Below are 13,700 nucleotides of genomic sequence, written 5' to 3' on the forward strand. Positions count from 1 at the left end.
CTTCTAATGTAAAGAAATCTTGAATTCCAAGTTTTTGTGTGCATGTTTAAAAACCAGAATGATAGCTGATAATATGTTGGTTCTATTAACAAAAGCATTCAGTAAACAATTATTAATAGTTTAAAATCAGCATCATCCTATGATTAAAACAGAAAATCAGTTAGTAACTCTAGTGATTTGATATTACTTTAATCAAATTTATGGAATAATAATAATAAAATATTTTTTGAAGTTCATATTCATGAAAGGGAAACATCCAGACTTTTTATGAATGGCAGTGTGAATTTAGTTAAAAAATTCAACATTGAGAATAAATTTTTTTGTTATATGGTGATAACATGAACACACATTTTGGTTGAGCAAAACACTGTAGAAACATCAATGTTTTACTAAATTAAGAAACATGAAGAGAAAATAATTAGAATTAGTTGTGTCACATACATAATTCATTAACTGTGTAAACAAGATGTTGTATTTTGCAAATGAAAATAGAAATGGTGGTTTCCCATATTTACAAATAAAAACACTCATGAACACATACACTCTGTGAGAGAGAGAGAGAGAGAGAGAGAGAGAGAGGACACAGTAGAAGCTACAACTTGGCAATTTTCTACTTCTCTGGTTGGGTAGTGGTTTCACAAATGTGAAAGACAGAAAGGGACAAACATAGGTTACTAAAAAGAGTGTTGTGAACCAAGGGTTATGATGAGTCCATGCATCTGTGGTACATTTAAAAAATGATGAATGGTCCCTTTTTTGCTTTGTAGCTGACACTCTCTCTAAATAAGAAGAGGTCAAATATTGGAGTGCAAGTTTCAAGTGTGAAGAGAAGTGAAGGGAGAAGGTGAGAAGGAAGTTGGTGAAAGCAGTTTGGGGTATACGGATTTTGAGGTTCCTCAGGGACATTCAAGCAGTGGTATCCAATAGACAGTTGGCAAAGAGGGTGTAAAGCTCAGGGGAGAGGATAGCCTGGTGCTGGAGATTTGCGAATCATCTATGCTTAGAGGGAAATGAACAGAAATAACTCAGGAAGAGAGAACGCGTGGACTGAGGAGAGAGGAGGCCCAGGAACACAGCTACTCAAGGTGGCAGCTCTACTTTCTGGCGGACACTACCACCAGAATTCTGGAGTCTGGCAGAGCCTGTCTTGAAAGCAGCCTGTGGGATTCAGTTGCTGAGTGCTCTCTGCAAAGTCAGGTACCCTCCCTGCGATCAGCTGTCACACCTGGCAATGACGTACATCTCAGAGGGATGCTGTGTGAGGACCTGAGATGCGCGCCAGGTAAAGCACCTGCGGTAAAGAAGTCTCTGGGCTGCCCTCTCGGTAACCCCCTTTTGCCACACTGCTCCCCACTGTCTGTGGCTGGCTGGTCCCTACGGGATGGGGATGAGGGGGCGGAGCGGGGTGGGGAACCGAGCTTGGGTGACGCGGCGCTCACGTGACCGGTCGGGCGCCGACGTGGGCAGCAGCCCCCGCGCCCGCCTGCTCACCCACCCTGCGGTCCGGTGCCTGCGCTGTTGGCTCCCGTCGCCCGCGCAGAACCAGCTCCCTGAGCTGCCCGGGCGGCGGGCGAGGGGCCGGCGGGCTTCGGCGAGCCCGAGGAGGCGCAGGCCTGGCCCGGGCCCCGCAGGTCCCGCTGGTCGGTGTGAAGGTGGGTGCTGCCGGCGGCCCCGGGCAGGGGTGGAGGTGGATGGGAGTAGGATCTGGGAGCAGCGCGGGGTGGGGAGGGGTCCGGGAGGTTGGGGAGGAGGGGGACGCGGCGGGGATGTGGGCAGGTGAGGAGGGAGCATCTTGCAGCAGGCTCTGTCGCCTCCTCGACGCCCCTCCTCTGCGCTCTCCATACATTTTTGGACCTGAAATGGGAGGGGGGCGCCCCCGCAGTGCGACAGTGAAATGTAGACAGACATATTCTAGAAATAACCCCCTCTCACACTCTGCACCTAAGTGGAAATATTGACCTCCGCAAAAAGAGGGTGAGGGCGGGCGGCTTGTCTGCAGGGGAGGGGGTCACAGAGACCCAAACAGTTTGGAAAGCATCCTGGTCTGGAGCCTGAGGCCTGGAAAGTAATGGCGGCTGGGATGCGGGGGAGGTAAGTGAGGGAAATGTTGCATGAGGAGGGCCCAGATTCAGGAAAGAAACATCAATTTGCTGAGAGCAAATTGCTGAGACGCCCTGCCCCTGTCTCCTGTCTGTCTGCAGGTCTGTGTGTCTGTCCCCAGCACTCTGCAAGACTAGAAAAATAGGAAGAACCTGTTCAGAATCCCTGCGGGTGAGTGAAAGGAGGGAGGGGCACTGGACAGAAACAGTGAGGGGAGGGTGTAGAAAGCACAGCTTGGGCAGAATTTGAGAGCCCCACTGCCCATCCCCCACCACATATATTGCACACACCCCACCACGCTTTAGGATGGTAGAGAAGATGGTAGGGCCTGCCAAGGAAATGGTTGGCTCTCAAGTGTGGGATGAATTATGGGGTAGAGGGTGGGCAGAAGACACACTTGGAGGGCTGGGCCAGGTCAAAGGAACCCAGCCAAGGGGAAAGATGCCAGTACTATGAGGACCTGCATTCCACCTCCAAGCCCTCAGTCTCCCTTGTCTTCTTTATCTTCTCTTCCCCTTACCACCTCACCACACCCCCCAGTACAGGAAAAGAAGGGGAAATCTCAACATGGAAAAACTCTACAATGAAAATGAAGGAAAGCTGGAAATCGAGGGAACGCCAGAAGATGAAGTAGATACAGAAGATGAAGGAAAATCAGATGAGGAAGAAAAGCTGGAAGTGGAGGGGAAGCCAGGGCATGAGGGGAAGCTCCAGAATGAGGGACAGCCAGATGATGAGGGACAAGCAGAAGATGAGGGAAAGCAAGAAAAGCAGGGCAAGTCTGAAAATGAGGGAAAACCACACAGTGAGGGCAAGCCAGAATCCCTGGCAAAGGCTGAGAGTGAGTCGCGGGCTGCCGAAAAGCGCCCAGCTGAAGATTATGTGCCTAGGAAAGCAAAAAGAAAAACGGACAGGGGGACAGACGATTCCCCCAAGGACTATCAGGAGGACTTACAGGAAAGGCACTTGGGCAGTGAGGAGATGATGAGAGAATGTGGAGATGTGTCAAGCGCTCAGGAAGAGCTAAGGAAAAAACAGAAAATGGGTGGTTTTCATTGGATGCAAAGAGATGTACAGGATCCCTTTGCCCCAAGGGGGCAACGGGGTGTCAGGGGAATGAGGGGCGGAGGTAGGGGCCAAAGGGGCTTACATGATATCCCGTATCTTTAATGTCTTTGGCGTTCATTTCTGATTTCTCTAATGAGAATATTGCTGATCCTGCTTTCCCAAGCAGGCATTTGCCAGGCTATGTGCTTTAACCTTAGGCTGATACTTTGCTTTAGGTGTCACTCTTGGTTATCAGCAGCCTTTTGATCCAACTACAGTGTCCTCTGTCTTTCATTAGGGGATTTTCACCCATGTGCATGGAAAAGATGTTCATGGTACATTGTAAAATAACAATAAAGATAAAACCATTTTCAGAACCATATATACAGTATCAGCCCATTTTTGTAAAAATATATTGGCATAATGCATTTGTTCACAGAGAAGACTCTGAAAGTGTGTTACACTAAAAAGTAGACAATATTTTTTCCTGTATGGTAGTCAAAATAGGCCTCACCTTTACTCAAAAATGAGTTCAACCACATCATGGTTTGGTAAGGTACCTCTGTGCCATTCCCCTGTGTGCATGCCCATCCCCGTGTCTTTCCCTAGTTGTAACCATGTCAGTGATCACCGCTGCTCCTCCTGAGTCCTGTACCATCCTATGGCTCCCACCATGTGTGATTCTTTTTATTTGTTCACTCATCTCTTTTTCCTAAAGGATATATGAATTATGTTTTTCATAATTAAAAAATAACTAAAACCAGAAAATAATACATGATTGAACTGTTTAATGAGTTTAAGAGGGCAGTGAAGATACTTAAAATTCCTGTTGTTAGAACATATGATAATAGGTAAAACTCCCATTTTCTGGGACTAATAGCTAGAGGAATCCACCTGGCAGACCCATTTCTGTAAGGGTCAGTGTTGTCATTTGTGAAATGGGGATATTGCTTGCTTCATGGGCCTGCCAAGTGGATCAGATGAGGTACTGAGGATGTGAGCTGTGTTTGTAACCCAGCCTCTACCACATACTTAAGGGACAAATGGCTCCCACACCATTCCCATGCAAGAACAGGTATGTGAATGGAATCAGACACTTGGAGCAGGACTGAGGGAGGCCTCACCTGTGCCCAGTAACAAGTCTAGGCAGCTAGAACATGAATGCAATTGTCTCCTGGATACTTCGATGTCCACGGAGCTCTGTGCCCTTTCTCCTGGGTTCTGTACTCATTACTGATACTGTCTAATGAGGAGGAGGCCTTAAGGTGCCAAAGCCCTATCAATTTCTCTAGAACAAATGCCCACCCACCCTTGACCCTTATAGAAGTGTGGATGGGCTTTTTCCCACTTGAATTACAGTTATTCAGTTACCTGTTAGCAGCTGAATGCTAGTGCTACTTGGGACTCTAATATCTGTTATTTTTTAGCAAAATGACCATTTATGTGTATTTTTTAGTTTGTGTGTTTTTGCATACATGAATATCCTCGTCAAATTCAGATATTGCAAGCTAGACCAGGAAAAAAAATATATCTGTATGATAAAAGCTGTGCTATTCTTACAGGTTAATATCTGCAAACTCTCTTTCCTAGGTTGAATTCTCTCCCAAGAAACTTGTCAGGCCCACATGAGCAATTCAGCAGACCCTTAAACATATTTAATTTTTAGGTCCTTATTCATGAACATGTCGTGTATAGACCAGCTGCATCAGTATCACCTGAGAGTTAATTAGAAATGCAAAATATCACGGGGTGCCTGGGTGACTCAGTTAAGTGTCTGACTCTTGATTTGGGTTCAGGTCAAGGCCTCATGGTTCATGATTTCAAACCCCACATTGGGCTCCACATCAACAGTACGGAGGCTGCTTGGGATTCTCTCTCTCTCCCTCTCTTTCTGCCCTTCCCTTGATTGTGAATGTTTTTTTTTTCTCTCTCTCTCAAAATAAATAAATAAGCTTAAAAAAAGAAATGCAGAATCTCAGGACCTCCCTCAGACCTACTGAGTTAGAATCTTCATTTTAGCAAGATCCCCTGGTGATTCCTTTGCACGCTGAAGTTTGAGAAACACTGGCTTAGATGGAGACTCTTTTTAGGCTCTCCACTCCCACGTTCCCATAAAATATGTGCCTGAAAAGATAAATATATGCACCATATAAGATACACATCACAGATTATTAAATAGACCTACGTTTGCCAAACTGCAGTTACCCTTCCTCCATGCATTGGTAGGTCTTGGAACTAACTCAGTGGGTCAAGACTTTGAAATTTTTAATGAAATAAGATAGAATAAAGTCAAATATAAAATATAAAATTGCATTGCAGCCATGGTGAATATTATGTAAAATTTGTGTTTCAGTATGTGTGTGTGTGGGGGGGGGGGTGGATGTGGGTGTAACATGAATTGTGATGAGAAAATATATTTCTTACTGTGGGCTGTGGTTGTAAAAAATTGAGATACACTGCACTGGACTCTTTGCATCTCAAATCCTATCCAGTCCATTTCATACTTGTATCCCTAGTTCCCAGCACAGTAGCTGACAAATTATAGGTATTTAATAAAAAGCATAAATAATAATGACTAATTCAGGAACCCCAATTTTTCCCCAAGCCTAATCCCTGTCTACATAAATAGCTTTGGGCAAATAATTTTAATTGTCTAACAGGGTTTACTTATATTTCCAAAAGTATCAGGGAACCATGAGCTTCACAGAATGGATAGAGCCTACTGCAATTCACAGCCAGATTTGCCATTAGTAAAAATACACACACACACACACACACACACACACACACACACTCAGCAGCACCAAGGAGAGCCACCAGCTGGAGACAGTGGGATTTCTCAATCCCAGGAAGATAGACTCTGTAAAGTGAAATTAAACAACTGTGTAATCTGTGCTGTAAAAGGATCCAGTAGAGGACTCTGTATATGCCACAACAGCACAGCCTCACAAAAGAACGGTATGCCTGCCAGAGTGAGAGGCCAGGGTAAGGAGCTGCCCTGCAGGGATAACAGTTGAGCTACCTGTAGATGATCTTTCCCCAGTTAGCCTGTGGGAATCAGGGCCTTAGATTTTAGAGACAACATCTATCACATTGGTTTTTTGCTTCGACTCCATATGTTTTCCAATTTTGAGTGGTACCCAGAGCAAGAAAAAGGTCTACGGGCTATAGTGCAAGCTTCTCTGACACTTCAGCCTCATGACCTGCAGACTCAAGTGTATTACATTCCTGCTATGTAGAGTCTATGAAACCTTAAAAATTCCCAATAATAGAATTAAAAACCACACTCCCAGTGTTTTCGAGGAAACCATGCCCTCTTCTTTTAGCAATTAGTCTGTATTTGGGAAGCTGCTCAGTTGGGCTTCCTACCAGACCCTGGTAGAGACTGAGCACCTAACAATGAGGTATTAATTTTCTGTATGAATGAGACACCCATTATGAACTTGTTTCTATTTACTCTGTTGAATAGTAGAGTTTTGTGTGAGCGACTGCAACTTGATCTAAAGGGCTGGGCTTGGGTACATCAAGAAGGCACAAGTAAATTACATGATACCTATTACTGCTACTTCATTGTCTCTCTCTCTCAACCATCATGTACAGCCTCATGAGAGTTCTTCATTACCAGTTAGAAGAGGGATAAAACGATGATCCAGTTTATGGATGTATCTTCTTGATATGTTGACAGTAGATGCAAGTAGATGTCTGCTGCATTATAACCCCACTCAGTAATGACTCAGAAAAACATTGGGAAGGAAACATGTTACCAGTGGGTAGAAAGCTATGTGGTTCATGTAGCTGTTCTCTTTGTATAAAACTCATGTCTGTAGGTATGGATCTACTCTGACACATATGCAATGATAAAAAGATTGGTCAGGGACTTTGGAAAGAATTAAATTGGAAAATTAATAACAGTGCAGGTATTTGTATCCCATGATATAATTATTTACTATTGCACAACAAACTACCACACAACAGCATGATTGCACTCTCTGCTCAGGGTCTCACAAGGCAGACATTAAAGTGTCAGCCACAATGAGTTCTCATCTGGAAGTTCTGGGGAAAAATCTGCTTCCACATTCATTTATGTTGTTTTCAGAATTCAGTTCCTTGCAGCTGTAGCACTGTGGTACCACATTTTTTTTTTTTTTTTTTTTTTGCTGGCTATCTGCTGAACTATTTTCAGCGTATAAAAGCTTGCATTCTTTACCATAAGTCTCACTCCATCTTCAAGCCAACAATAGCATATTGACTCTTTCTCATGCTTCTAATCTCTGACTTCTCTGTATCTGACTCTAGACCCCTATTTAAAGGGATGATGTGATTACAACAGGCCTACCCAGATAATTTTCCCAAAGTCCACTGGTCTGAGACCCTAATTACATCTGCAGGATGGCTTCACAGAAACACATGAATAAGTGTGTGATTAAATAACTAGAAGAAAAGTATATATGCAATGCCAGCTGGCAATTTGGTAGGCAATCTTAAAATTCTGCATACCACAGTCCACCTTCTGATTCCTGAGGATTCATGTCCTTTCCAAATGCAAAACATATTCAACTTCTCCCAAGGTTAACAAGAATCTCACTCCCTTACAGCATTAGCTCAAAAGTCAAAATCTCATCATCTAAATCACCTAAACCAGATATGGATGAGGATCCTAGGTATAATCTGTTAAGTACAGTTCCTGAAGATATTTCTCTCCATCTGAAACTCCATGGGCCCATACACTAAGTGGTCATGGTGACAGAGTTGGATACTATGACTGGGCTCCACAACATTGCCTTCCTATTACCAAGGCTGACCTGGCTACTGCCACTACTACGTGTTCAAAACTCCCACAGAAGAAGACAACGCTGACCCGTATATTTGGCACAATTTCCTGGTGCAACCAACTAGCTTCCTACTGGTAAATTGATTATATTGGAGCCCTTCTTTCATAGAATAGAGGAGTCATAATTTTATTCCTAAAAGTAATAGATATTCATATCAGTGGAAGAGTTGCCTTTACTGTCCATGACACTTCTGCCAGCATAATCACGTCTTAGTTGCCTGAATAGTGCCATACACAAAATCACCAAAATATTTTTCAACCAAGGAATTTATTTTGCCACAAAAGATAAAAAGAATTTAGCTCAATCTCATAGAATTTACTAATCTCTGACTTCTCTCATTGTGAAGATTTGGTGATAATTCTTTTTTAAATGTTTGGTAGAATTCAGCAGTGAAGCCATCTGGCCCTGAGCATTTATGTGTGAGTATTTTTTATTACTACTTCAATCTCTTCACCTGTTACAAGTCTATTCATATAATCTATTTCTGCTTTTTCATGGAGGTATAAAATACATACAGTATTATATTAGTTTCAAGTGTACAACATACTGACTTGACATTTTCATATATTACAAAATGATCACCACATTAAATCTATTTACCATCTGTTACCACAGATGGCAAAATATTTATAAATATTTTATAAGATAACTGAAAATTATTTTATAACTGTAAGTTTTTACTTATTGATCCCTTTCATTCTTTCCCCCACCCATTCTCCTCCCTTCTATCAACCACAAATCTGTTCATTCCTTTTTTTCTTGGTGAGTATAGATTTGTCATTTTGTTTCCCTTTTCAATGAACCAGCTTAGTTTTACTGATCTTTTCCATTGTCTTTTTAGTCTCTGTTTCATTTATTTCTGCTCTTATCTGTATTATTTTCTTCCTTCTACTAACTTTAAGCTTCATTTGTTTACAATTTCCTTTATTTATAAAGTTTAATTATTTGAGATTTCTCTTGTTTCTTGAGGTTGGCCTCTATTTCTATGAACATCCCTCTCAGAATCACTGCATCCCACAGATTTTGATATGTCATATTTCTGTTTTCATTTGTGTGTAGGTATTTTTGATTTCTCCTTTGTTTTCTTTGATGAACCATTCTTTCTTCAGTAGCATGTTGTTTTATTTCCAAGTTTTTATGTGTTTTTTTTTCCAGTTTTCTGCTTATAATTTATTTCTAGTTTCATACCACTGTGGTCATAAAATATGAATGACATAATTTCAATCGTCTTAAATTTATTGAGAGTTGTTTTGTGGCCTAACATGTAATCTATCCTTGAGAATGTTCGATGTGCCCTTGAGAGAATGTGTATTCCATCACTTTTAAGTGGAAAGTTCTGTATATGTCTATTAGATCCATCTGGTCTAATGTATCATTCATGGCTAATGTTTCTTTATTGACTTTGTCTGGATGATCTATACATTGATGTAAGTGGGGTGTTAATTTTCCTTATTATTACAGTATTACCATCAATTTCTCCTTTTAGTTGCATTAAAGTTTGCTTCATGTATTTAGTTGCCCCAGTGTTGGGTGCATAGATATTTCCAAATGTTATATTTTCTTGTTAGATTGATCCAAGAGTACAGCAAGATAATAAGTCTTTTGTTAAAGTTTCTGTTTTAAAGTCTACTTTGTCTGAGTATATGCACTTTTTTTGTTTCCATTTGCATGGAATATCTTTTTTCATACCTTAACTTTCTTTTAAGTTTATTTATTTATTATTTTTTAATCTTTTTATTTTATTTGAGAGAGAGAGACAGCGACAGAGTGCAAGTTGGGGAGGAACAGAGAGAGAGAGGCACAGAATCCTAAGCAGGCTCCAGCCTCTGAGCTGTCATCACAGAGCCCAACATGGGGCTTGAACTCACAAACTGCAAGATCATGACCTGAGCTGAAGTCAGATGCTTAACTGACTGAGCCACCCAGGAGTCCCTGTTTATTTATTTATTTTGAGAGGGACAGAGACAGCATGAGTGGGGGGGGGTGCAGAGAGAGAGGGAGACAGAGAATTCCAAGCAGGTTCCGCACTGTCGGCACCGAGCCCAATGTGGGGCTTGAACCCATGAAACTGTGATATCATGACCTGAGCCGAAACCAAGAGTCAGATGCTTAATCTACTGAGCCACCCAGGTGTCCGTCATCCCTTAACTTTCAATCTGTGTGTGTGCTTACTTCTAAAGCGAGTCTCTTTAGGCAGCATATGTCTTGATTTTTTTTTAATCCATTCAGCTACTCTATGTTTTTTACTCAGAAAATTCAGTCCATTTACATTCAAAGTAGTTATTCATAGGTATTACTTATTGCCATTTTATTATTTTCTGGCTGCTTATGTAGTTCATCCTTGCTCCTTTATTCTTGTCTTACTCTCACCCTGTTGTTTGATGACTTTCATTAGTGTTACGTTTAGATTATTTTCACATTTTCTTCTGAGTATTTACGCTAAGCTTTTGCTTTGTGTTTACTGTGAGGTTCACCTACATCATCCTATGTAAATAACTATCTATTTTAAGTTGATAGCAACTTAAATTTTAACACATTTCCAAATGCTATACTTTTGCATCCTCTTTATGTTTTATGTTTTCAATGTCATATTTTACAAATTTTTATTTTATATATCCTTAAAATAATTATTGTAACTTTATTTAATTTTACTATTTTTGTCTTTCAACTTTTCTAGTAGCTTTCTAAGTGACTGATCCACATTTATTATATAGTTACCTTTTCCAGTAAGATTTTTATTTTCATATGTTTCCTTGTTATTAATTAGTTCCATTTTTTTTCAGCTTAAGGAAGTCTTTTAATATTTCTTATAAGGTTGGTTTAGTAGTGATGAACTCCTTTAGCTTTTGCTTGTGTAAGAAAAACCCTCTATCTCTCTTTCAATTATGAATTATAATTATGATTATAGATGACATAATCATTTCAATTATGAATGATAATCTTGCCAGGTAGAGAGTTCTTGACTGGCAGTTTTCCTTTCAGCACTTTGAATATGTCATGCCATTACTTTCTGGCCTTCAAAGTTTCTGCTAAGAAATCTTCTGATAGCCTTATGGGGTTTCCCTTGTATATAAAAACTTATTTCTCTTGTTGTTTTTAAAATTCTCTCTTTAACTATTGACATTTTAATTATAATGTGTCTTAGTGGGGATCTCTTTGAGTTCATCTTATTTGGAACTCTCTGTGATGTCTGAATCTGAATGATTGTTTCCTTTCCTAGGTGAGGGATGTTTTTAGCCATCGTTTCTTCAAATAAGTTTTCTGTTTTTTTTCTTCTCTCTCTTCTCTTTCTGGGCCCCCTACTATGTGAATGTTATTCTGACTGATGTTGTCCTATTGGTCCCTTAACTTATCTTCATTTTTTAAATTATTTTTTCTTTTTGATGACCTGTCTAGATGCGTTCTATTGCTTTGTCTTCCAGCTTGCTGATTAGTTCTTCTGTTTCATCTAGTCTGTTATTGTACACCTCCAGTGTATTTTTGGGGGTTCAATTATTGTATTCTTTAGCTCTATGACTCCTGTTTGCTTCTTTCTTTATATTTTCTGTCTCTTTGTTGAGGTTCTCACTGTGTTTATCCACTATTCTCCTGAGTGTGATAGCTTCCTTATGATCATTCTCATTAAGGTCTTTTGAGGTTTTGTCTTGTTCTTTCATTTGAAACATATTTCTCTGTTTCTTCATTTTTCCTGAGTCTGTGTTTTTTTCTAAGTATTAGGCAAAATAGCTACCTCTCTTAGTCTTGAAAGAGTCTCTTAGCTTTAGGTAGATAATGAAACATCTTATTCAACCTTGCTCTAGTTCTTGTTTTTCTCTTAAATCTTTGTGATTATCTAAACTGCCTGATTTATTCTTGAAGTGTTCCCACTTTTGGAAGTGTGCCAAGACATGTCAGTGCTCCAAAAGCAGGAATCTCATTTAGCACCTAGGTCAAGCTGATTGGAAACCACAGGCAGACAGCAGCTTTTAAATTATGTAAATTTTTACAGTCCTGTCAGGCTGCAATTATTATCCCCACTAGCCTCCAGACCAGAAAATCTGGAAATTTCCTTTGGACAACAGTTGCAAAAATCAGGGTTTCAGATATGTATATAAGCTCCTTTCTGGGAGGTCTCATCAAACTGTAACAAGGCCTATGGAGTATGCAAAGATGGTGTATCTTTCTGCTTACAGTTCCTGGGAGCACTTCCTTAGCCCCTAGATGTGTGGAAAATCTGAAGTCTGTCCTTCAGGCTAAAGCTCCAAGCTAAGTAAATAGGCCTTTTTCATAGGAAGACTGGGGTTGTGTTTCAGTCTGTTGTCTGTTCAGCACCCTGGGGGTGGTAGCCAACCAAGAACTGTCTTTCTGATTGTTACATTCCCATGAGGTTTAGGAACACCAGTCAATTGGCCACTAGGGCCAGGTTATCAAGAAGGATCCATTGTGTGAATTTCATGCTCCCTCTGGCTTTAGCTAGGCAGCTGAGGAGTGTAGGAGGTAGGATATGCTTGCCAGCTTCAGAAAGGCAGTGGGAAAATGTCTTGACTTTGCATGCCTATGGCCTTCAGAAATGTATCAAGGCAGTGCTTTTTCTGTCCTCATGTGCCAGCTTTAAGCTAGGAGTGGGAAAATGCCGTGATTGCCTTCACTCCCCAGCACTGGCCACGGAGTAGGGGGAGTGTTGCAGTCCCCCATGCTCTCTGGATTCAGCAAAGCAGCAGGGTAGTGCCACAACTGGTCACCCCCAACATGTCTTAGCAGTGTGGCAGGAGGGTGCTGCATTTGAACTCAACCACCTGTACTGGTAGGGTAGGTAGACAGTGCAAAACATGGCATCTGCTAGTGCCTCCATCTCTGGGAAGTGTTCCAACTGTCCCCTGCCCCTCCAGCAGATGCTTTTGGATTAGCAAATGAATCTCCTTCACATTTAGTCGAGGTGATTTTTAATGGGTCTCAGGATGAGTGAGACAACACATGAGTTCTTTAAAGGGGGAATCTCAGTTTCCTATAGCACATTGGGCCCCTTAGACATCAGCCCCATTGGTTTGCTAAACCAAACATTTTAGGAGCTTGTCTCTGTTGCAGATCCCAGGGTTTGGGGTGCCTGATGTGGGGCACCAACCCATCACTTCTCCAAGAGATATGCAGGACTGGTGATATCCCTCCCTATTGTGTGCCACTGTACTGGGGGTGGGGTTTTTGGAAACTATGTCTGTCTGTCTCTCTTACCCATCTCAATGTGATCTTTTTATCCCTTGTTGTGGAGAAGCAATTCTTCTAGTTTTCAGATCTTTTTCAGAGGAAAAAGATCTATCTATATGTAGCTGTAGATTTGAGGTATCCATGGGAAGATACAAGTTCAGAATGTTCCTATCGTGCCACCTTGTAGAAATCTCTCTTTCTTCTTAAATCTGTGGAATTTTTTTTATGTTTATTATTATTATTTTTTTTTTGAGAGAGAGCAAACGAACACACAAGTGAGCTGGTGAGAGGCAGAGACAGAGGGAGAGAGAGAATCCCAAGCAGGCTCCATACTGTCAGTGCAGAGCCTGACAAGGGACTCAACCCCACGAACTGTGAGATCATGATTTGAGCCAAAATCAAGAGTCAGCCACTTAACCAACTGAGCTGCCCAGGAGCCCTTCTCTTTCTTCTTGATTCAATTTTAGTAGTTTATGTCCTTCTAGGATTTTTTCCATTTCATTTAAATTATCTAATTTATTGGCATACAGTTGGTCTAGT

General features: G+C 41.2%; 1 protein-coding gene across 1 annotated transcript; it reads left to right on the forward strand.

Moving 5' to 3' along the window:
- Positions 1–954: 954 nt before the first annotated feature.
- LOC125931841 (transcription elongation factor A protein-like 3) lies at positions 955–3,783 on the forward strand. Its single transcript, XM_049644098.1, is given in 4 exon segments — positions 955–1,282; positions 2,202–2,271; positions 2,641–3,189; positions 3,191–3,783. Coding segments are annotated over 4 exon segments (660 nt in total). The 5' UTR covers positions 955–1,271; the 3' UTR covers positions 3,221–3,783.
- Positions 3,784–13,700: the final 9,917 nt, after the last annotated feature.

The sequence above is a fragment of the Panthera uncia genome, chromosome X (genome assembly GCF_023721935.1).
Source record: "Panthera uncia isolate 11264 chromosome X, Puncia_PCG_1.0, whole genome shotgun sequence".
Classification (NCBI taxonomy): domain Eukaryota; kingdom Metazoa; phylum Chordata; class Mammalia; order Carnivora; family Felidae; genus Panthera; species Panthera uncia.